Here is a 22,894-nt window from a genome sequence, read left to right as displayed (position 1 = left end):
GCAGGGCTGCATTAGCATAGTGAAAACATAGGAGTTTTCACTGCATAGTGAAAAACATAGTGAAAACACAGGAGTAAATATAATATAATATAATATAATATTCTGAACTAACTACTGAGTCGTTCACGTCTGCGTAAGGATATTAGAAATTGCTTGTGTTGTTTATTCAGGGTGTGTGGCTCTCGCGCGTGCACTTGCGCACGCACGCTGGACAGCCCTCTCCTCCTCGCGCTGGTGGCAGACCTACACAGTGTCGTGGCGTTTAGGGTGCTTGAGTGTCCGCACCAACTCTGTCACAGCGAGAGCCGCGGCTTCAGCCCCAGCTGTCCACAAACCGAGAGCAGGTTGTAGTACGCGAACAGCGAAGCGAAGGAAAAGAAAAGTAGTTGTTGAGGAAGGGAAACAGGTCGGAGGGATATTTCAGGTGCACTTTATTAGCAGACTTTGATAGGTCGTTTGCTCCGCGTATTACCGGACGGGAGATACCAGAAGTAGAAAGGAAAACGAGTTGGACGTTTCCTTTCTTCCGCAAAAAAAGAGGTACGTTTCTCCCTTTCCCAGCTGTTTTCCTGCACAGTGCTTCCTTCATGTCCGACTACTAACTGGGAACCTTTACTAAAACTTCAATGTTTCCTGCTTTATCCCTAGGCTTTATCCTTTATCTGTGTAGGCTTATCCCTACAGAGTAATAATACACACTCTCGTTTTGCAGGAAATATGTTGACATAAACTAAGCTGTTATTTGTTTTGTTTTCACCCAGTATCGAGATAGTACTGAAGCCTAAGCCTGAATTTTCCATCTGTGTTTGTGTCTCGGTCCTGCTCCTAATGAGAGAACAGATGTGCTGCTGCCAACTAATCGATAATGGTCATTTCCTGTTGGTTCAGGCAGACTGCTGCCTCTGGCTCAGCAAACAATGCCAGCTGAGGGATCTGGCCGCACTGCCATCAGGCTCTATATACCATAATGGCCTCTATTTGTTTTACTGGGGATAATGACGCTCCTTTGTGCAATAAAGGAGCTCCCATTCTCATCCACTCAGCAGCTCCCTGAATGGCCAGTTTCACTTCATGGAGGATGGCTGGTCTGTGGTATGAGAGCAGGTGCTTGTCTTAGTCTTCCCAGCTGCTCACTGAGACCTGGTCCTGTGGTGATGTTTGAATAAGCTGCTTTTATTTCCTCATATTGTTCTACTTATTTCAGAGACACCATTGGGTACTTTGACCATAGAAAGAAATCTTTATAACTGTCCTGCTTTGCAATTGTCTTTTTTTTTTTAAATATCATTTGCATACCCAGAAGTAACTTGACTCTGCAGAACTGAGCAACACCACAACAGGAAAAGCACTTTAAATTCTTGTAATCTCTACAACATGTAATGAACAAGTTTTAAAGTTTTAGTTTCTTAAAAATTTATGAAACGTCAGCAAGCTTATGTGAGTCTGCTTCTGCCTGCAGGCGTTCTACACTGCACAGTAAACACAAAGGACAAGTGACACGGTGTACTGCAGCCTTAAGCCGAGCTCAGTAGAGTGGAAGTTAAGACAGTTAAGAAACATCACTTTAAAATGAGTGAATCAATGTTATGTGATTTCTGAGCAGAAAAATGTACCTCAAGTTGCACAGGCATCATGTGATTCAGGGTTTCAGAGCCAGTATCCTGAGAGATTAGAAAGAATTGGGAGACGTGGTGTGGGGCCCAGGACCTTTAATACCCAGAAACACATTTTTCCATTTAAAAGGATCGTGAGAGGGTATAGCAGGTGTGCCTAGGGCTCACATTCAGCAGGAAAGAAAACTTGTTTTACTTTCACACAGTTTTACAATACAAAACCCACAGAGGCAATTTAAAATGCTCAACTGAAGTGAGGCTTAAAGTCTGGATTAACCCTCCAGCTAAACTGCAGCTACTTTTAAAAAGGTGGTCTTACACTTATATACAGACAGAGTTCTTAACAAGTGAAACACACAGACTTGTCCTCTTATGCCCTGTATGGCAATTATTCTGACAGTACAGAGTGAAGACACTCTTTCCTCCTTATTTTGTTTTCTTTAGCTCTCATGGTAGTGAGATAGATATCTGTGTTGAGCTCTGGAGACCTCCATCTGGCCAGTTAAAAGCTGAGCGTACTGACTGCCTTGACCGCTAATGGGTCTTGCGGGCAGCTGAGTCAAAGTCTGGTCTCCACGGAGACGGGTCTGACCAGAGAGAGGCACAGCTGAGCTGCAACGATTGATCTGCTGTGTGTGCGTGCGTGCGTGCGTGCGTGTGTGTGTGTCTGTTTGAATGGACGCACATGGCCAGCTCTCTGCCCTCCTCCTCCCTGTGTTTGGTTGACTGACAATAAAAGGTTTGATGGCAGGTAATCTCACACTTGCCCCAGAAGAGATTACACTGAGATTAATGGCTGTAATGAAACGATTGGACAGATGGCAGGACGTCCTGTACTTTCATTTAAAGGAAATTTTCAGGTTTTTAGTGTGTGTATAAATGGCACATCGAATGAAAATATATACAATCAGCAATTTTGTTTAGTTAACTCACAACATCATCAAGTCAACTTCTAGTTGAAGTAGTCATTCAGCGTGCGTACATGCCAATCACTTCCTCCTCTCTGCTTCTTTAAATTAATGATGATTTCTGCTTTTCCTCAGTAGAAATCTGCAAACGAAACATTTTTCTATGTGTGTGAGAGCTGTGAACAGAGGTGTTATGTTTGTGCGTTGATTGTCTGTCCATGCAGCTGCTGCTTTGCTAGTTGTAACCACTAACCAGTGTGAGGGATGTGATAATGCAGTTGTGATGCCGTTAGTTGATTTTGGTAGGATGTTTCAAGCAAGTGCTTTAGTTTATCCTGATTTTTCACATAGACTTTGCCCTCTCGTAAATGCTCCAGATGGCATCAACTGAGTCGCGGCTCCAGCAGCAGCCCTCGCAGAAGGATGCAGCCGACCAGAACTTTGACTACATGTTCAAGCTGCTGATCATTGGCAACAGCAGCGTGGGGAAAACTTCCTTCTTGTTCCGCTATGCCGACGACTCCTTCACCTCCGCTTTCGTCAGCACCGTGGGCATTGACTTCAAGGTCAAGACTGTCTTCCGCAATGACAAGAGGATCAAGTTGCAGATCTGGGTGGGTAGATTTGAGATAAATGAGAAGTTCTCTCTGCCAAGCTACAGCATCAGTTCATTCTGCCGTTTTGTTTGCCAGAATGAAGAGGAGCTTCATGTGTACTCTGTGATAAGCTGTTGTAAATCAGAGTGGATGCTCCATACTTCTAAAGGTGTTATTGGTTTAGAACATGTTAAGTCTTTCACCTCTTACTGAACAAAAGTCTTAAAAATACATTTTTCTCAAACTGTGGTTTGGCAGTTGTGCAAGTGTACCCTGTGAATTGTGTAAATGTAAAAAGCATGACTTCCTCATGTTTTATACGCATTTATACTTCCTACCCATTATCACGCATCTGCTAAGTGTCAACATTTGTTTAAAGGAGATGGATGGTGGTGCTTACTACAGTTTTAGTTGTAGTTGTAAGCCAGGGTTTGCCTGTTTTACCTTAGATCTAGTGGTACCGTGCCTTTAAGAAAAGTTATGGTATGAATGTTTTTTGACACTTTTTTGACCACCTTTTGTATCGGTATGGTGAACGTGTTAGCCTAGAACAGGGACATCGGACTCATTTTACATCAGATTCATTTTACATCGTGGGCCATATTTTGATCTTACGTGGGCTGGACAAGTGGATCTGCCTTTTCTGTCAGTTTAACTACACATTTACATACATGCAGTTTCAACAGTATTTCTTAAGTTTTCTACATGCTAAAGAAATGCTCCTGTGGTAAATGAAAGAAATCTGTCCATACGATTTGGACTTAAGCTGTAAGAGGTAAATGTGTAAAATTACTGAAAAAGTTCTGGTAGCTCAATCTCCAGACTGTGCTGTATTTATAAAACAGAAGGTTTCTGTCAATTAATAGAAAATTTTTTCCAAAGCCATTTAGTGGGCCGGATTATCTTTCCCGGGTCAATTCTGGCCCAGGCCTTATGTTTGACATCACTGTCCAAGCAGATACAATTTCTACTAAATCTTAAGATAAATTTCTGGATACTTAGTTACTGTTCACATGACTGTTCACTAGCTTTAACTAACTTTATCTGCTGATTACAGTGTCACCTGGATGCCAAGGTGGAAAAGTGTTCTCTATCGTGGGTTATGATGTCCTCTTCATTTAAATATAAAATGTGTTTTGACAAATTGGGCACAAATTCCTTCCTCTTTTGCTTCCAAGGTTGAGAAAGTAAGATGTATTCATTGTTTAGTTGCTGTACATTTCATGTAGACACTGATGCAATACGTTGTGTGCAGCATTTATAGCAGGCAAGGTGTTGTGATGGTGTTGTTTGTAAGTTAAACACCATCTGAAACAGTACAGTAGCTCCACAGTCACATTAGCACATAATGCTTCCTTGTTGTTGAAGTCTTCAGGTGTTGATTCAGCTGTTTTTCTGAGCTACAGTTTGTAGTATTGTTGCGTGTTGCGTTCGACAGTTGATGTTGTTGCTGTAATTCACACCACTATTCCTCTTTGCTAACTCATTTTGTCATGCATGTTTATCACACAAGATCATGATTTTGGAGAATTTGCTATCGATGCTTTTCATGAATTTGTCATTTCTTTGACGGGCAAGCAGACATTACTTCCCCTAATAGTCATACAGTTAAGATAAAAATATCAAAACACACATAATTAGATTGTGAACAGTTTGATTATTATGAATAAAACTGTTAAGCCTTACATTAATTGTATAATGTCTACTGTGGGTCAGCACTGTAGACTATAACTAAAAGATGATGTACTGTAGAGCGGATGCAAACTCCGGGAAGGTCTGAAAAGTGAAGTTGGTGAGATGGTCTTCTGAATAGAGCTGCTCGATTGTGGGAAAAAAATCATAATTATTTTGTTCAGCATTAAGGTCTCGAATCTTTAACACAATAACTCTACATTTGAAAACTTTTTGTCAACTAAAGTCTCTCTTTCTGTCATCTTGGCCATAATCATTAGAAGTTCTAATTGTAATTTAATTTAAATGTAGTTGCACAACCCTGGCTTTCAGGAACTACTGCCGTAGTTGCAAAAAGAAGTCAAACTGAGTTGAAGTCTCTGAAAGAATAACCCTGCTTCTCGCTTGATTTATGACCTCAGTAAACACTTTCCCAATGAGTTTTCCGCCTCAGTTATTAACGTCAACACAACATTATGCTTGTTTTTTAAATTTTAGTTTATTTAGAGTAAATTACATGAAAGAGCATTTTGACAGGTCACTATTATATGAGGATCCACCCCACACTGTAGAGTTGGGGCTTCAAAAGGAACTTCAGTGGCTGACCCCACTTTTTAAACTATATGGTAACATCTGGTTAAGTCACTCAAATTTATCTGCAACATGGTGACAGGATGGCATGGGTGGATTACTAGTTTTTAAAAAATCGATGGGTAGTTGCATTATGGGAAATCTAGGATTCAGTGTTGGACCAGGGCTGGGGCAAAAAAAAAAAGTCAAACTCTGTTGTTTCACCCCAGTTTCTTTTTGTTCTTCTTTTAAACTTCCACCTTCAGAGAACTATAATGGGTACCTTTAAATGCCTGTGCCAGTTTTTGAGATGATACTTTTCCACCTTTTTACAGTTAGCAGTTGAGAAACAGCAGGAATCAGCTTCTATGATTGATCAGCCCCACTGACAGCTTTACTAACAAAGTTAACTTTGGAATGGGCTTTCATATTGTACTATAAGGTGTATCCTGGCAGCTCACCTTCCCTCACACTATGCTACAAATCCTGTCTATATACATTGTTTAGGCTGATCAAACAGATGATTCATTCAAACCAGCAATCTGTGAGCCACTGTATGATCCACAAACAGTGACCCGAATGAATCAGCAGCCGAGAGGAGCCCACACCAAAACACACAGTCACCTAGTGTGTGAATGTGTGTGTGTGAATGGGTGGATGACTGGTTGTGTAAAGCGCTTTGGGGTCCTTAGGGACTAGTAAAGCGCTATACAAATACAGGCCATTTTTACCATTTACTAAAACTGTGTCTCTTATAAATGACATGCAGTGTTAGTGGTGTTAGTCTAACAGCTGATCAGGAGGGAGAAAAAAAACAGCAGTAACTAACTTGACTGTGCACTTTGTATTCAATAATTAGAGGACATTGTTATGGGGTTCTACAGAAGCAGCAGTACTGATGGTGCTGTTGGATGACAAAGAAACCTGGTATTTCCTAAACTCAGGAAGCAGAGGAAGTTCCTTATCAGCGTCTCACTGAGCCATAGCGAAGATCGACTGCGAACTCAGTAGTGTATTTAAAGGGTGTGGGAGCAGCAGGCATGTCTTAAAACAAGCACTCTCTTACATCGTGTTAATATTTAACTCTGTAATAATTCAGGAATGCTAAATTAAAGTTGGCTACCTAACATAAGAGAATTCACCAGAGCCTTTGACAAAGAGAGTTGCAGATTAAGCCATTGTGCCAGCTGCCAGCCTCACTGTGTGTATCATGGAAAGTAGTCTGATAACGCACCACGTGGCCCTTGCACAGTGCATGAACATACAGGAACTCATGTACAATATGAACACACTGTGCACACACACTGTGTACATCCCTGCTCTCATGTCATGGAAATAAATTTCCTTTCTTTAAGCAAACACACACACCTTTTGCACATTTAGCACTACACAGCCGCACATATGCCCGGGCGTGCTATCCCTGGGGATGATGTCCTGTGTGTGCCACTGCTTCATGCCGGTCGCTTATATAAACGCAGGTGACGCATGTTTAAAGATCAGGGTCCCAGAGACGTCAGAGCTTCTGATTGTGCACAAGCCTAATTTAAACTCCTCCCTATCTGTCATCGCATATATGCACACGAGGGAGCAGCTTTTGTTTGGGGTTTATTGTAGCAACCTTGGAGACTGACTGTTTGGTTAGTAATGCTATTATGCTGCCAAATATTTGATCATCCCTTCGTGGATGAGATAAAGATGGACCTGGGATATATCACACGTTACTGAAACAAAAATAAACTCTGACAGAGCAGGCTCTGGAAAGATTAAAGAATAAAGCTTGAGCACTCTGCTCGAGGGATTTTACCAGCAGACTGCCCTCTGTGTTGGTTGTTTTCGTAAAGTGAGAAGGATCGCTCTGGTTGTCCACCTAGAGCAGTCCTAGCTGTAATGGAACATTCATAACCTTCAATGCCCTCTGGTTACCTGGACAACCCACTCTTCCTCCTCATCAAAATGAGGAAAACATCAGACACACACAGGCCCCTGATGCAAATTAAGGACTTTAGAAAGGTTACCAGGTAACCACGAGAGTGGCGGCGAGATAATCAACCAACTCACTCTACCTTTTTGATATTTTATGCTTTAATTGTCCAATAAATAAACTGAGCCGTTGGCTGTGATATTACACAGCCTCCAGGTGGTTAGTAATCCAAGCCACAAGTCCCGGTGTGATGAGAAATGATTGTGGCAGGAGCTCGTATCTAAATGCCATCTTCCCCTGGACTGTGTGGTGCAGAGAAATGGCATTTTGAAGCAATGCAGCCAGTTGGTTTGGAAGAAAAAAACTACATGAAGGTCTCACAGAGTGCAGCAGAGCCTTGACCTACCCTGATATTTACCAGTACATGTCTAATAAAACCAAATACAAATCTGACTTGAATTTAACTTAAAAACAATTGAAAAGAACTTACCTAACCAGTACTAACAAGAATCATCAAAGCTGTTGAAACTAGGAGTACTAGTAGCATCATTACATGAAAAATAACCCTATCCCCACCTTCTGCTTAAAATAGCCATCCCTGCAAGATATTTCTAAATTATAGGATGTAAATGCAATTATAGGGCATTAATGCTGTAATGGATGACTGTCAAACTTGCTCTACTTGGACTGTGTAGTGTCAAGTCAAAGCTGACACCTTAGATAACTGTTACTTGGAAAGAGTCCAGGGTTAGTGTTGGCAATACTGCCCCCTTGTGGTTTAAAATCATATACTGGAGATTTTTAACCTTAAAAATGTAAAGTGAATGAAGCAGATAGAATGAAGTATTTCATGGACTGTGTATTTTTGTATAATTGCAGGACACGGCAGGGCAAGAACGCTATCGCACCATCACCACAGCCTACTACAGAGGAGCCATGGGCTTCCTGCTCATGTATGATATCACTAACCAGGACTCCTTCAACGCAGTTCAGGACTGGTAAGTGTGGAATGAGTGAAAAGCTTTACTATTAATACTGTCTACATTAGATTATGTATTTGTAATTTTGTTTTATCTAAAAAAAAAAACAATTAAAAAAATACATTCTCGAGTATTTTATCTAAAGTGTGAAGTTGATGCCAGTTGATGGAACATGAAGGGGTTTTTGGTATGTTAGTGCCATCATGTGGTCAGTTGTGAACTGAGACGTAAACGTGACATCCCTGTTCTTCTTTGTCCTTTTTATATACAGTTAGAGCAATAATATATTGTACAAAGTTAAGTAGTTTTATCTCTGTACACAGCCACAGTGGAAACAATCAAGATATGACTGAAGTGCAGATTTTCAGCTTTAATTGAAAGAAATGAACAAACAAAATCTTTAATGGTTTAATAGTAACGTGACTTATGAGGCCCAAAGATGGTGCCATTGATGTCAGTGCAAGTGAGGGAGGCCATCAAAAGGCAGAAAAATAAAAGTAAACCTATCGCTGAGACAGCACTATTTTAGGAGGAGCCATTCTTCAAAATAATGAATGCAGTGGCCGCCTCAGCAATACCAAAAAGCCTGAAAGACAACAGAAGACAAAATACATGATTGGAGAGTTCTTTTCACAATTAAGAAAAACAGCCTCTCAACATCTAACCAAGTTAAAAACACTCTTGAGAAGGTATCATTGTCAAGGTCTACAATCAATCCTTTGTGAATGTACATATAGAAGGTATCTAACAAGTCCTTTTATATTTACATTCACGAAGGGTGAATGTGAATATAGAACTTCCTGTTCGTCTCAAGAAGAGGAAGTTCAAAAGAACATCTAAAAAATCTAAAAAAAGTCTGTGCAGTTCTGAAAATAATTCTCTGAACAGATGAAACCAAGATGAACGTACCAGAATAATGGAAAGAGAAAAGTGTGGAGAAGGAGAAAACTGCTCATGATCTGAAGCATACCACAAAGAAATTGGAGATACTTCAAATGCCAAGTCAGTCACATGATCTCAACCTAGCAGAGCGCTTCCCAGTTATTAACTTAAAATTTGAATGCAGAATGATCCACAAAGAGCAGCTGAAGGTGGCCGCAGTAAAGGCAGCATCTGGTGACATCCATGGGTTCTAGACTTCAGGTGTCACTGTCTGAAAAGGATTTTCAACAAAGTTTAAAAAAGTCTTTATATTTAAATTCATGTTAGTTTGTCCCATTCATTTTGAACATCTGAAAACAATGTATTGTGTATAAAAATAGCTGAGTTATAGGTGGAAGTCTGCAGTTCAATCATATCTTGATCATTTAACACCCACTGCAATGGTGTATGTGGGCAAACTTCAAATTTGTGTCACTGTCTAACAAGGTATGGACCTCAATGTAATTTTTTTGCCAGATTTCCCAAAGAGTTTAGTGAATCTACAGCAAATATGCTACTTATCATATTTGGATGATTCTAAATAAAAATGTTTATTTAAAAACACTCAACAGCACTGGATAGCTGGTTTTTACCCCTCAGCCGTAATGTCGTCACCCTGACGTAGACACTGAAGTTTGTGAACTTTAGAACAAAGGGATGTAGGAGTTTCAAATTGATACCGTAGGTATATCTACTAAAAATCTCAAAACAGTTCAAAATCAGTGATCCCAGCGTCAAGATCAGTGGGCAGAGGACAAGTTTTCTGAAAATGTTGTGAATGCGATAATTTGAGAAGGACGTCACCCAGGATTTAGAAATTGATTCCATAAATGTATCTAGTAGGAGCCTGAGGGGTGAACCCCCTGCAGGGGGTTTAGATTCTTGTGGTTTGGAGTTGCAGCCCAAATTAGATGAGAAATGCATTGCCGTGCTATATTAATGCAAGAATTTGTAAATAATGTACAATAAAGTCTATATTTAACTGAAAGTAGTACAAAGTACAGTAGACAATACAAAAAGTACAAAGACAACATATAAACTGTTGAAACTGAGAAATCATATAGCTTTTAGAAAAAAAATGCTCATTGGAGATGAGATGAGATGAGAGACCAGTAATGTATTTGAAATGCATTTCAAATACATTTCAAATGCATTTTAAAAAACGTCATTAACAACAGACATAACTAGGAGTTTAACTCTATGATCTCAGGAACAATTCTGAATACTATTCTCTGTGAACACAATTCTTCACTGCGTCCTTATATGCAGTTTAATCTCTGTCATGCGGCTGGCAGGTGATTGGCCTAAACCTCTTCAGGGCAGTCTGAGGTCAAGTGGAAAACTGTTCTGTGACTGATGATTCAAAATGTGGGAATCATGGATGCCACGTCCTCAGACTAAAGAGGGTTGGGACTGTGTGGGTTGGTATCAGGGACATGTCACATAATCAATACATTTGGTGCATTATAAAATGAAAACTTTTGTGCAGTTGGAATCCTTTACCAAGAAAGAAGAGAAAACATTTAGCTTTCAAAACAACAGTTTTATTGACACTAGGAAAAACTCGCCCTATATATCTTTTTTCTTTATTCAAAACAAGAATGATTAGCAAAAAGCACAAAATATTTAAAATGAAAAATTTTAGATAAAATGTAGTATTACTTGCTGAAGGGTTCATTCAGTCGTGATGGTTGCTAAAATGTCTTTGGCTTTGGGCGCTGGCGACCCAACACTGCATTGGCAAGGAGATAACAGAATGAAAAGGATGTATATGAAGATGTAAAACAGTGGGGTTTATAATAAATCGGTTTTTTTAACATATAGATATTAATAGTTGTTGTATATGTAACAATGTTTTGCATATACAATGGTCCCTCGGTAAAACGCGGTTCACCTCGCTGTTTCGCAGATTTTATTTTTGTGTGTGTGTGCAATTTTGCATACCTTTTTACAGCGCATTGTGTTCTGCATCCTGATTGGCTGTTGACTATTTTCAGTTGATCTCGTGCCGTGTCTCCTGCACAGTACAGAATGCGTTCAGCTTGTCAAATTTACATAAATCTTCGATCGCTAGCAACATGACTCTGAAGTGCTGTACTGTGTGTTTGTAAGTTTTCTCCCCAACAAACACAACAATGTCGACGAGACGTCATCACCTGCGGGTGCCTTTGGTTTCATTCTATAATACTGGACTTATTTGTCTGCAAGGTTTGAACTTCGAGTGTTTAAACAAGAAAGAAAAGTGAAAATGTTCATGCCTGTCTGAGAAAACTGTCTAAAGTGTGTAGTGAGGGGTTTTACAGCCTTAAAACATCTATAATAATTGTAAAAAATAAAGTTGGCTACTTCGTGGATTTCACCTATCACGGGTTATTTTTAGAACGTAACTCCCGCGATAAACGAGGGACCACTGTATGTTATTCTGATTGGCTTACCCGTTAAGAGATACAGTTCATGCACACATATGTATATACATATACTTTGATCATTATAGTAAGAATAGTTTAATCAGAGTGTCCTATATATATGCATTTTTTTTCTGCTGTTAATCATGTAGACTTTGCAACTCTGGTTTTGTCTTTCAGGGCAACACAAATCAAGACATACTCGTGGGACAATGCTCAGGTGATCCTGGTTGGTAACAAGTGTGACCTGGAGGATGACAGGCTTATACCCACAGAGGATGGCCAGCGACTGGCTGAGGAGCTAGGTAAAAGCCGTTAGTGTCACAGTGTTATTTCTTTTTAGCTTAGAGTCTGCAGACACGTTTGACTTGTCTTTTTTGTAGATTCTGACATTAGTACATCTATTTTTCATAGCAGATGAATTGAAATACCATTTAGCTTTTTGACTTTGCTTCATGTCAGGTTTTCAGTTCTTTGAGGCCAGTGCCAAGGACAACATCAACGTCAAGCAGGTGTTTGAACGTCTAGTGGATGTTATCTGTGAGAAGATGAACGAGAGCATGGAAGGAGACGCCAACCTCATAGCCAACCACAGCAACCAGGGCCTTAAAGACTCACCTTCAGAGAGCCACGGGGGCTGTGCTTGCTAAACCATCTGCCTTCTTAGTCTCCCAACACACACACACACACACACACACACACACACTGAAGAATAACTTGTCTGTGCCTCAACCATGAAAAGTGCCGCACCTCCCCTTTCACTTGAGCCATACCGAGCTCTGCCCCATCCACACAGCACAGATAATCTTCAGCACATCCTCCTCCTCCTCAGACCTGTCTTTCCTTCGAAGAGACCCACTCTGTCACTTTCTTTCTCTTAAGGGAGACTTTAAGCCTGCAGACTTTAAGCCGCCACATACACCTCTTTGACTGCTGTAGCCCCATTAACTACCACGTGAAATCTAGTGAAACATTTATTCAGTGCATTCAGTTTTCTTAGACAAATATTTTTATAGACAGCAACAAGCTAGCTATCAGTTTATCTTGAAATTTTTGATTTGATCGATGAACTGTTTAAATGTGTTATACTGTAGAAACCAGTAATGTCAAGTTCCAATAGGACTTGTCTTCGGTCTAATATTTATTAAGGTATTGATTTCTGATGGATTTTAGCAGCTCCGAGACGTTTTGTGCTTAATGAGTCTTGTCCAGGATGCTCCCCTCTAGGGACTGATTAAAGGAAGGAAACATGAAGGAGTCTTGCACAGCGTGCTGAAAGTTTTCAGCATTGCCAACCCTCAAGGGCAAGTTTGACAAGAACTTTGCTTTCTTGTCAGGAGTAAAAAAAAAAAAAAAAGTACCACTGCTGCATATGGTAAGTAAAACTACTGCCTAGAGCTGGTTAACTTAGCCAAGCATAAAGACATCGATATACTAAACTTCATATTCAAAACATACTTAGACTCACTTAGAATATAGTAAGTCAGTAGAAGTGTAATAACTACTGTACAAACACGTGTGACCAGTCTACTCCAGTCTAGAGCTTCCCTTCACCTCTTCTTCTTGCTGTTTACTAAATGTCAGGTCTGCCACACAGTGTGATGTACTAGTGTCAGCAAGCCCCTCATGTGACATGTCCTCTGTCCGCCTTCTGTCTCACACACACAAACACACACATACTGCTCCCTTAACTGTAGCATGGTACTGTGTTTAGTAGGTGAGCAGTTACAATGTGGTGAATTATCTTTTTTTCCCTTTGTTTGTTACTGACACGACTGTTATCAAGAAGTGCAGCACATTATGTGTGTTTGTGCCCAGAAAGGGGGACAACCACTGATCTGTGAGGACGATAAGTCCGGACACCAACCGTGCTGTTGCAACTATCAGGAGGAACAGTGAGCCGGTGCAGAGCATCACTTTATTCCCCATTACTGTTATAAATCAATGTGAATAAAATGCAGTTTTAGAATGACTCCACATAATTGTATTTTATACATCTTGTTTTGTTCCTGCTGTTTGGACAAGATTTCAGTGTTGAAAGGTCAGTTTGACCCTCCTGAAAACGTCATCCTGATGGGAAAGATTGAAATTTGGAGCGTCTTTTGGATTTCACCACAAATCAGGGATGGGAATACAAGAATTGTGTGTTGTTGTTTTGCAGACTGTTGACTGTCAGTTAGTATTAACCATAGCCTCTGTACAGCGATAGCAGCCTCACACTGCTAACTGCTGGTCAGCCCACTCCCTGCTACTGTACGAGCCTGCGGCCACTTATCGCTCGTGTCAGCATGTGCTGCTGAATAGTGATATAGTTTGACAGGTATTAGATGTTATCATATCACGTGTCTGTGGCATGCTGCGCTTTGATGCAGGGGTCTAAAATAGGGAAGTTGTGTGCAAGATCAGTAATTCATAACACTATTTGTATTATATCATGCAGTTTTGCAGTGTATTAAAATGGCATGCAAAAACCATGTTTCTCTTACTGAGCTTCTGATGGGGACTGCTGCTTGAAACATGCTGTTCTGCTCTGTCCACTGATATCACATTTTAGTTCAGCAGGTATCTGCCATTGTGCTCAGACGCTCTTGTGCAAACAGGTTTGAACCTCAGCTTTTAGTCCTAGAGATGTTCTTTCTTTCTTATGCTTATGGCATATATATTTTAATGTCTTACATTCCTGATTGATAGCTTTCTAAAAGATGGGAGATTAGACCCTTTGTGCTGTTTACTATATATTCTGAATGTGCAGGGTGAACCCATTGTTTGGAAAGAAAAAAGTGCATCTTGTAAACAAGGACAAATGTAGAAATCTGTTTATGAAAATAAAGAATATATTCACTACAAAAAAGACGGGGGGGAGCACAATAGTCTCTTCAGCTCATAAATGAGTTCTGAAACCTGCACACGTGTCTTTGCGGTCATGGCTACATCTAAGGTTTAATTTATGACCAGGAATCACACATCCTAACCCCAAACATCTGTTTTATCTGAAGAAACAGAGAAACCACATTCTGTCCTTGTCCTCCGCAACAATACAGATGTCTTCTTCCTGCCATAAGACACAACTTCCCTATGCAAGGGAGGCCTCTGCTTCTAAATAGAATTCTCACTTAGCTGACTGGAAGGGATGTGAAACTGAAGTGAGCAAATGTATGCAAATGTGTCATTATTTAAACAAAACGTAGCTCTTTACGTCGGTGCCCATCTCACAGTCATCATACTGCCCTTTGTAAGTGATGTAAACACGTGCTGAATTGCATTTAAACTGACGGGGATGGGCTGAGACTACTTATCTTGGGTGAAGAAACAGGGCTGTCTGCACCTCTGATAATACTAGCCAAACCAAGAAAACACGGGGGTGCAGTGAGTAGATAAGGAACCGTTTAGGCCTGCTTCGTACAGAGTGTGAGTGGGTACTCAGCGGTTTCTGTTACATGAGCACATGCAGGAATGAAACTGTCCCAGGAGACAGCAGGGGACTACAGACCACCTCCTCGGGCCAGTCAGTGTTTGCGCACCATTTCCTCAAAAAGGGCTGTTATCTATCTATCCATCTAAATAACCATCTATCTATCGATCGAACTCTCTATCTGCGCGCCTTTACGCAATACAGATCTCAGACGTCGCAAACATGTTGTAAACATCAATGAGCGCGTGATTCCCGCCCACCATGCCAAAAAGTTCTGAAAGACTTTATTTGCCCCACCTCTTCTGTTCTCACTCAAGGAGAAAGTAAACAGCTCGGCGTATAAGCACCTTATCGCTCACGAGCAGGCGCGTAATAACCGCGCAGCGCTATGCATGGTATCGAAACACAAAACAAGCGAGGAGAGAGCTGCGGCAGATGTGTTTGTGGCAGGTTGTTTTCCGGTGATGCAGGTGGACAATAGAGGGCCGAGGTCGTTCTGTTCCCCGAGAAGACATGATGACATGTGAGATTCTGAGTAGACTGTTGGCACTTTGCGCGATAGCCTGCATCGCGCGAGCGGGTTCCACCCTCCAAGACGCTCGAGATTTCGAGGAGAAAGGTAAGGCATCTTTTGGTTTTGTTTTTTTTCTGGAACTTTTCAGGAAGGCGTTAGTGTGCTCCTATCATGCCATTTCACATAGTGCTCTCACATTTCCAATTTGCCACCCTCAGTGTCCATTCTCCTGAAAGAAGAACCAGAAACCCCCAAATGCTTTGCTGAAGGGAGGAAGGACTTCACGTGCTTCTGGGAGGAAGATGAGGAGAGAGCTGGCTCTGTGCATCAGTACTCCTTTACATACACCTACCAGTAAGTCACACTTATTATTAGATAAAATGAGTCTATGTGGTGATTTTTCCTTTTATCTCTTTTCATATTACACAACCTACAATGAAAGTATTTCAGGGTGGTTTCAGGAGATACCCCTTATACTTTTTTAGGGTTTTTTTTTACCGCTTCAGTTCCAGAGCCTATTATTAAAAAATAATCCAAATGCTTGATTTGTTTACAAAACAAAAACTAAAATACAATATTATTATCACAATGTTCCCATTTTCCTCTATCCTGAGCAGAAATGAAAACAGCAGCAGGTGCCCCCTCAGTGCCGTCCCTGCAGCAGGTGGGAAAATGCTGATTGTATGCCATCTGAACCGAATTCAGATGTTTGTCCAAATGGACATCCAAGTTCATCGGGAGGGAATACTGATACACAATCGCAGCCTCCTCATCGAACTCGTCTGTAAGTGATGTTTTTTTTCTGCAAACGGTGCTCCTGCCAACAACTTCTGCAAAGCTTAGCACTAGATTAATGCTTTTTAAATACGTTTTTAAGTATTTGTGCCTTACATTCTGCACTAACATGGTTCAAAGTGATGGTTAAAGGGGCTATGCACCTGCTGAGTGCCTAAAAACAAAATTGTGTACTGTAGGTTGAAATAACTGCCATCATCTGCCCATTTCTACTAAGTATGCATGCAGCATTGCATCAAGGTACCTATAGATTGAGGGGAAGTGTTTCAAAGTGAGACTTTGCAGGGAACAGTCTTCCCTTAACTGCTATGCAACTCTATGTCTGTGTGCAGTTCTTCTGGATCCTCCTGCTAATGTAACAGTGAGCAGCACAGGTCAGCAAGGCCAGCTGAATGTCAGCTGGGTGCCACCTCCTCTGAAGTACATGGATGACAGCATGATGTATGAGGTCTTCTATTCTCTGGCTGACAGCCACATTGGGCAGGTAAAGCAGCCTCACCCATTTGAACATTAAACTCTGAGCAGCAGGTTTAATGATGGCCGCACATGGACTTTTTGGGGCTTTTTTGCAGGTTGAAGTGGCCCGGGCATGCTCAGAATATATCTTGAGAGGCCTGCAGTTCAGTAGAAAGTACAAGGTTCAAGTCCGTGTAAAACTGGATGGAGTTAGCTACAATGGCTACTGGAGTGCTTGGAGTGACCCAGTGTTCATGGAAACTCTTCCTACAGGTGGTTATTCACATCAAAATGCATAACAAAAATGTATTATGTACCCCAAAAGCACTGGCAACTCATGAAAGGGACTAAATGATGCCATGGGTTTTTTTTTTTACCGTATTCAGTGATCTAACACACATTGATCATTCTGTTCCTCCCCTAGAATTTGATCCACTCATCATCTCCCTGACGCTCATCATCTCTTTCATCTTCATTGTCCTGTGTCTTGCTATGCTCCTGTCCCATCATAGGTCAGTCAGCCTGGCCCACACAAACAGATTGCTTACTGTCTGGTCTCAAAAAATGTCCTTCAAGAATTTTAAGTGGCAATAACAGAAAACACAAGTTGTGAAATATATCTTAAGAGTCTGTTCCTTTTCTAGGTTCCTTATAAAGAAGATTTGGCCAGCTATTCCAACTCCTGACAGCAAATTTCAGGGTCTTTTTACCATTTATGGTGGGAACTTTCAGGTAAGAAAAATATTAAGAGTCTACAGCCATGCAGACTGAGCCTTAGCCTGGCACAGTGACACTTTGAGCTTAATGTAACATGCTCACATCAACACCATCATATTCTTTTTGTTTTTCTATAGGAGTGGTTAGGGCAAACCAATGGAGGTTTGTGGTTGACGCCAGCTTTCATCTACTCAGAAGAATGCCCCTCTCCTCTGGAAGTACTCTCAGAACTGAGCCTATGCCCCTCACTGCCCTCTCCACCTCTGCCACCCAAGGCCTCTAGAGCTTTGAGTGCAGTCAGGAATGAGGGCAGGGAATTGAGGAATGGGGTTGAAGAGAGAGCACTGTTGGTAAAAGACAATTTAGATGGCGAGACAGATGGGGAAAGAGCCGCACCGCACCACCACTGGTTACTGGACCGCTTGCGGGCACTCCACCAGCACCAGGTTCCCTGCTCGCAGTCTTCTCTGCTGGAGTCTCAAGACACCTACGTCACCCTCAGTGCCAACAACAACAGTAACGATGAGCGCGTGGATAGCAACCTTGAGGAAGCCTTGCCCCTTGAGGCTCTTTTTCCCTCTGGAAATACAGCATTGTGTGAATCTCACTCTGACCTGGGATCAGCGCCTCAAAGCTCTGGATCAGGTTGCATTTCTTCCCAGTCCAGTTTTGAGTACCCAAACCATGCCTGGATGGCCAAGGGCCCCGGGTACACCTACATGGCAGTGGCAGACTCTGGGGTCTCAATGGACTATAGCCCCATGAGCAGAGTTGATGAAAATGGAAAAGTGCCCGTCTACACTAACGAGTACAAGAACATGATCCCTGCTCACAGGAAACCCTTCTTGGTGAGGCAGTACCCTGTCCATGGTGATGGCTGAGAGGAAGCTAAACTGTTTTAAAACAGACTCTGTAAGGGAATTTGGATATTCACCCAAGGCAACATGGCTTCCCATCAACTGTTACAAAAGTAACTGGGGAGGTGACTGACACCACAGTGTAAGCTAAAGAACTCTGTACAGGACACTGAGGGATTGAACTTCTTGAGTTTCTCCACCATGAAGAATTTTGTAAAGCTTCATGTTAAGGCATACATATTGACCATTAACAGGTTTCTTATTAGCATGCATACTGGTAGCAGACTGGTTCTTTATTAGTCACTATAAAGCACTTTCTGATGCTGCAGTCTGCACCATATTCTACAAATATAATTAATTTGCTATCTAATTACTGTTCATTGATGGTAAATAAGGAAGTAGTTATTCATAACCTATTGCCAATATAATAGCAGTTTTCCTTTTATAGCATTTAATGAATACGGGGTATTCTTGTGAAAGACTGCACAAAAGTAAGTGTTAATAGTGTTAAAAAACCTGTAGGTTCACAGAGGTGCAAAGGAGCAAGAAGTACAAACTTGGCACAGCTAACACCATTCTCCTTATTAATTGATAGCATACTTTTGTTTTCATATCATGTTTAAGGTATAGAATAAATGTACTGCTTTAACTAAATTTTATAATTTTCAGCTGATAGAGCTTTTATATTTCTCAGCATGTGGCACCGTTTAGCACCCTAATTCACACATCACAAAAGCTACACAGACAAAAATGAACTTGCTTAAAGCAGTTCATGCTGCTTGGTTAGAGCAGCATTCTCTATATAATGCTTTCTGTGCAGCATAACAGAATTTTAGGTGAACAAAGCAGTAGGAGTTATGTCTTCTTGTTAGAAGTAATGCGACTTTCACATTTTTTACATTGTTATAAAGTCAAACTTCAAGTTTCGGCAATCTTTGATAAATTGTATCATTACTGACATTAAACTGTGAAATAGCACCTACGTACTCAATCATCCAATTACCAGAAGAAACTTTGTACAAACATCATCATTGTGCAAGAACAAGCTCGTCATCACAGCTGTTGCTACTTAATTTTTCATCATCACTGCTGTGAAAAAGAAAGTTGTGTTGTTTTTTTTCAAACTCAGATTACTCAGCATCAAGTGTATATTATTCCAAAACGACAAATAAACTTAGCTTGGCTAACATTTGCTAAAATCTATAACGCTCTGTCTTTTTAAAAATAATTATGGCAAATCTGGCAGCCATCTGCAGTTATGAAAAAGCATGCCCTCTTTCAGTTAATGGAACCTCCATTGTATTATTGTAGGGTCTTTACCCCACAATATAAAGGGCCATGAGGCAATCTTGCTGTGATTTGACGCTATAAAAATATAATTGAATTGATCTGAGTTCTCGAGCTTTAAGTGACAGGTGTACTCAGTCTTTCTATACTGCTCCTGCATTTTGGCTTTGCTTTTGATAAGTAATATATATTTTTAATATGTTATTTGTAGGTGTTCATTTGAGGTTTTTTAAATTTTAAGAACTTTTGGATATTTTGGATCATATCCAAGTGTGAAACTCACTGTACTTGTACATAATAATACAGTTTTTGTTTTCTGTTTTTATCACAATTGTTTGAGAGGATGATCAAATCTGTAAATTGCTGCCATTTCCAAGAAAACCTTGGATCTTGAAGTAAAAGAAATCTAGTAACCACTACTAATGCAGGGCGTGGGGACATTTTAAGCCAATATCCATTTTCATCAATCACTCCAAAAAATTGATTTCCATACTTTTGCACATCCTTGTTTGATTTTGTTGCTCAATAACATCTAGCAACTGAAATTGTAGTTACTCTAAAAGCACGATTCTCAACACTGTTGAGTTATTTTAGTCCAGCAAAGTGTGAAATGGCAGGAAAACAAATTTTATAGCGCAAAAACTGACAACTCGCTAGCTTTCAGTTAGTTTGCGAAAGCTTTTCTATAATAAAGTTGTCTTTTCCCCTACAAACAGGATCTAGCTCTTTACTAGGGGGAACTCCCCAATGTGTATTTCTTTATGCTTAAATATACATAATAAGAGAAACTTTTTCATTTTGTAATTTATTTGAATGTGATATCAGCTACTGAAGTCTCGAGTTTCACAAATTATGATAAAAGAAAGACAAACAGAAAAGCATTACACTGTGTGTTTATTGGAATTTACAATGTGTTTTAGAGACTTTTTGCTCTGTGTCATTTTGACTTGTTATTAAGGCACTCTCAGCCAAAAATGTTGGAAAACCACTGTTTAGTTTAAGACATTCACATTCCTTAAACGTCTTTGTAAAGACTGTTAATGTTTTTGATTAACCTTCATGTCATTTAAAATTCAAACTCATTAAATATTGTACTGTTACAGCTGTTATGGTCGTTTTACCTGATATCTGAAAGGAAGAGCTTTTTCCCCCCATTTTTTGATAATCCTGTGACACTGTAATGTAGCTGTGACTACCGTCTCTACACAAAATTTCTCTCAGACCAACTTAAACTCCATTAAACCATCAGGAAAAATGAAGAGCTTCCACTCTTGGGCTACACCTGGCCTGTCGTTATAGTCTTCAGTAAAAGAAGGGTCTGTGATTCCTCTCCCAGAAAGGTAAATGTGCCACACTTCCTGTACAGCAGCTGCTGTAGCTTCATAGCCGCTGTCCTGGTCCAGAGTACAGCGTACCTGGAAATAGCGGTCAAGTACATCAAGGATAGGATCTGTTCCAGATGGATCCCCACCAGCGTTCACCTCCGACAAGAAAGAGGCAATAATGCGGCAGGGGGCTGAACTTGAACCCCGCTGTTCCAGGACTTGCGTGAGAAAGGCAGCAGTGTCACACAGCAGCGCAGCAATGTGCGCAGCGCAAGACCTCTCCCCAGGGTGAAATCCACTTTGGCTGCTGTCCCCAGGACCAGACAGGAAGCTCTCGAGTCTGTCGACTATGATGAGTGAAGGAGGTGTAGGGGACGTGTTGGTAGGCTCATGAAGGCTAGCCACCTGCTGGAGGAGTTCCTCCACTGTCCTGGGATAGGAAAACTTGATTTTCTTTGACAAAAAATATATAAATAAATAGATTATTAATAACAACAACAATAATAATAATGATAAATACATAAACACACAAAAAATGAAAAGCTAAATAAATCATGGTAGATTATTGATTTAACCACCTAATTTTATCACACCTAAAATACTTTTTAAATCTGGGGCTACAATTACATTTTTGTTTTAATTGCTGGGTAACTTTTCAGGCAATAATTGTTTTGACATTTTAATAATTGATCAGCAAATTATTATGGCATTGTTGCCTGTTTTGTATTATAATCATAACCTGCTCCATTTCATCTACAAAGGCTTAAAACACAATTATAATACTAGTGTTTTTTGCTTTATCCAGCTCCACGTGACACGTGGTAATAAATGCTCAATTGTTCAATTACTTGTGATTACATGTGAGTTTCTAATTTTCTAACTGCAATCAAAGATATTGATATAACAGATATTAACAAGTCAGTGACCAGTTAAAATTATGCACCATATCCATGGTTGTAAAAGTGTATTAAATTATTATGTGCTTTGATTGAGCCGTACAGTAATTGTAACCATGGCAGTGGCTGGTGTCTTTCTGCTGTGTTGCAACCCTAAACCACTTTCAACCTAAACTAGACCTCAGTTATTTCTTATAATATTTATTTGTTTCCCTGACCCAAAAAAGGTTAACAGATAACAATAAAAACGGGAGTTAAAAAAAGAGGGGTATCACGTCTGCTCAAATGTCATTTTAAACACTTACAAATGTCTGTAACGTTTATATATTCATATCATAAAACGTACATAGCATTCACGGATTGGATGATCTGCAACTAAATGACTAAATAATTAAATAAAATGCAAGCACCTATGTTGGAAGATGAAAAAACTTCCATGACAACAACCCTCAAAACACTAACACACAAGGCACCTGGGCTACTAAAATGTTGTTTATCACGAGTAGTGAAAAAAACAAGCTTTTGCGAATTTGGGCACAGTTTAAACATAAAACGACCCCTACCTTTAGACTTTCTGGGCTCAGGTTGGGAACACATCTCTGCAGAGACGGTGGAAGGCTCTGGATCTGAGTCTGGGTAAAGAACATCACTTTTATGCCCATCTCCGCGGCAGCTGTGACGGAAGCCAAAAGCAGCACGGAGCGGCTGAGGCTGTGGTCTCCGACCACCAGGGTGCTGCAGGTCGTTGGTGACGGAGTAATAACTTTGACGTCCTTCTTTAAATCGGATTGTGACATAAACGTCCGAAAAACGAGCGACAAAATATCAGCCATGTGTCACAATCCCACAATCAACGCTTTACTAACCAAAAATGATGCTCTGGCTCAAGCTTCCCGCGTTTGTTTACATGGTGCACGATGGTGTTCGTGCTACTGTAGTCCGGATGCAACGCATTGTGTCCATTGTAACGTTCCGCTCGGTCCACACGGTTCATATTTCTATTAGCATTTCACCGATGTCTTCGCCTAGCTTAAAAGGAAAAACTAGATA

General features: G+C 40.5%; 3 protein-coding genes across 3 annotated transcripts; 2 read left to right on the top strand and 1 right to left on the bottom strand.

Moving 5' to 3' along the window:
- The first annotated feature begins 235 nt into the window (after positions 1-235).
- Positions 236-12,974, top strand: rab3db (RAB3D, member RAS oncogene family, b). Its single transcript, XM_085453394.1, has 5 exons — positions 236-540; positions 2,899-3,135; positions 8,159-8,277; positions 11,766-11,890; positions 12,048-12,974. The coding sequence occupies exons 2-5, from the start codon at positions 2,899-2,901 to the stop codon at positions 12,233-12,235; spliced, it is 669 nt and encodes a 222-aa protein (XP_085309520.1). The 5' UTR covers positions 236-540; the 3' UTR covers positions 12,236-12,974.
- Positions 12,975-15,296: 2,322 nt separating this feature from the next.
- On the top strand, positions 15,297-20,725 carry epor (erythropoietin receptor). Its single transcript, XM_085453392.1, has 8 exons — positions 15,297-15,616; positions 15,730-15,865; positions 16,129-16,295; positions 16,639-16,790; positions 16,879-17,035; positions 17,187-17,274; positions 17,407-17,494; positions 17,617-20,725. The coding sequence occupies exons 1-8, from the start codon at positions 15,511-15,513 to the stop codon at positions 18,358-18,360; spliced, it is 1,638 nt and encodes a 545-aa protein (XP_085309518.1). The 5' UTR covers positions 15,297-15,510; the 3' UTR covers positions 18,361-20,725.
- swsap1 (SWIM-type zinc finger 7 associated protein 1) lies at positions 20,500-22,887 on the bottom strand. The gene is made up of 2 exons (XM_085453393.1): positions 22,408-22,887; positions 20,500-21,401 (listed from the first exon to the last, which is right to left on the bottom strand). Exons 1-2 carry the CDS (start codon positions 22,675-22,677, stop codon positions 20,841-20,843), a joined length of 831 nt encoding a protein of 276 aa, XP_085309519.1. The 5' UTR covers positions 22,678-22,887; the 3' UTR covers positions 20,500-20,840.
- Between the last annotated feature and the right edge of the window lie 7 nt (positions 22,888-22,894).

The sequence above is a fragment of the Copadichromis virginalis genome, linkage group LG4 (genome assembly GCF_057382275.1).
Source record: "Copadichromis virginalis isolate Kocher_CV1m ecotype Utaka linkage group LG4, C_Virginalis_male_GT1.1, whole genome shotgun sequence".
Classification (NCBI taxonomy): Eukaryota; Metazoa; Chordata; class Actinopteri; order Cichliformes; family Cichlidae; genus Copadichromis; species Copadichromis virginalis.
The sequence above is the reverse complement of the archived record's forward strand: the minus strand, read 5'-3'. Positions and strand labels throughout refer to the sequence as shown.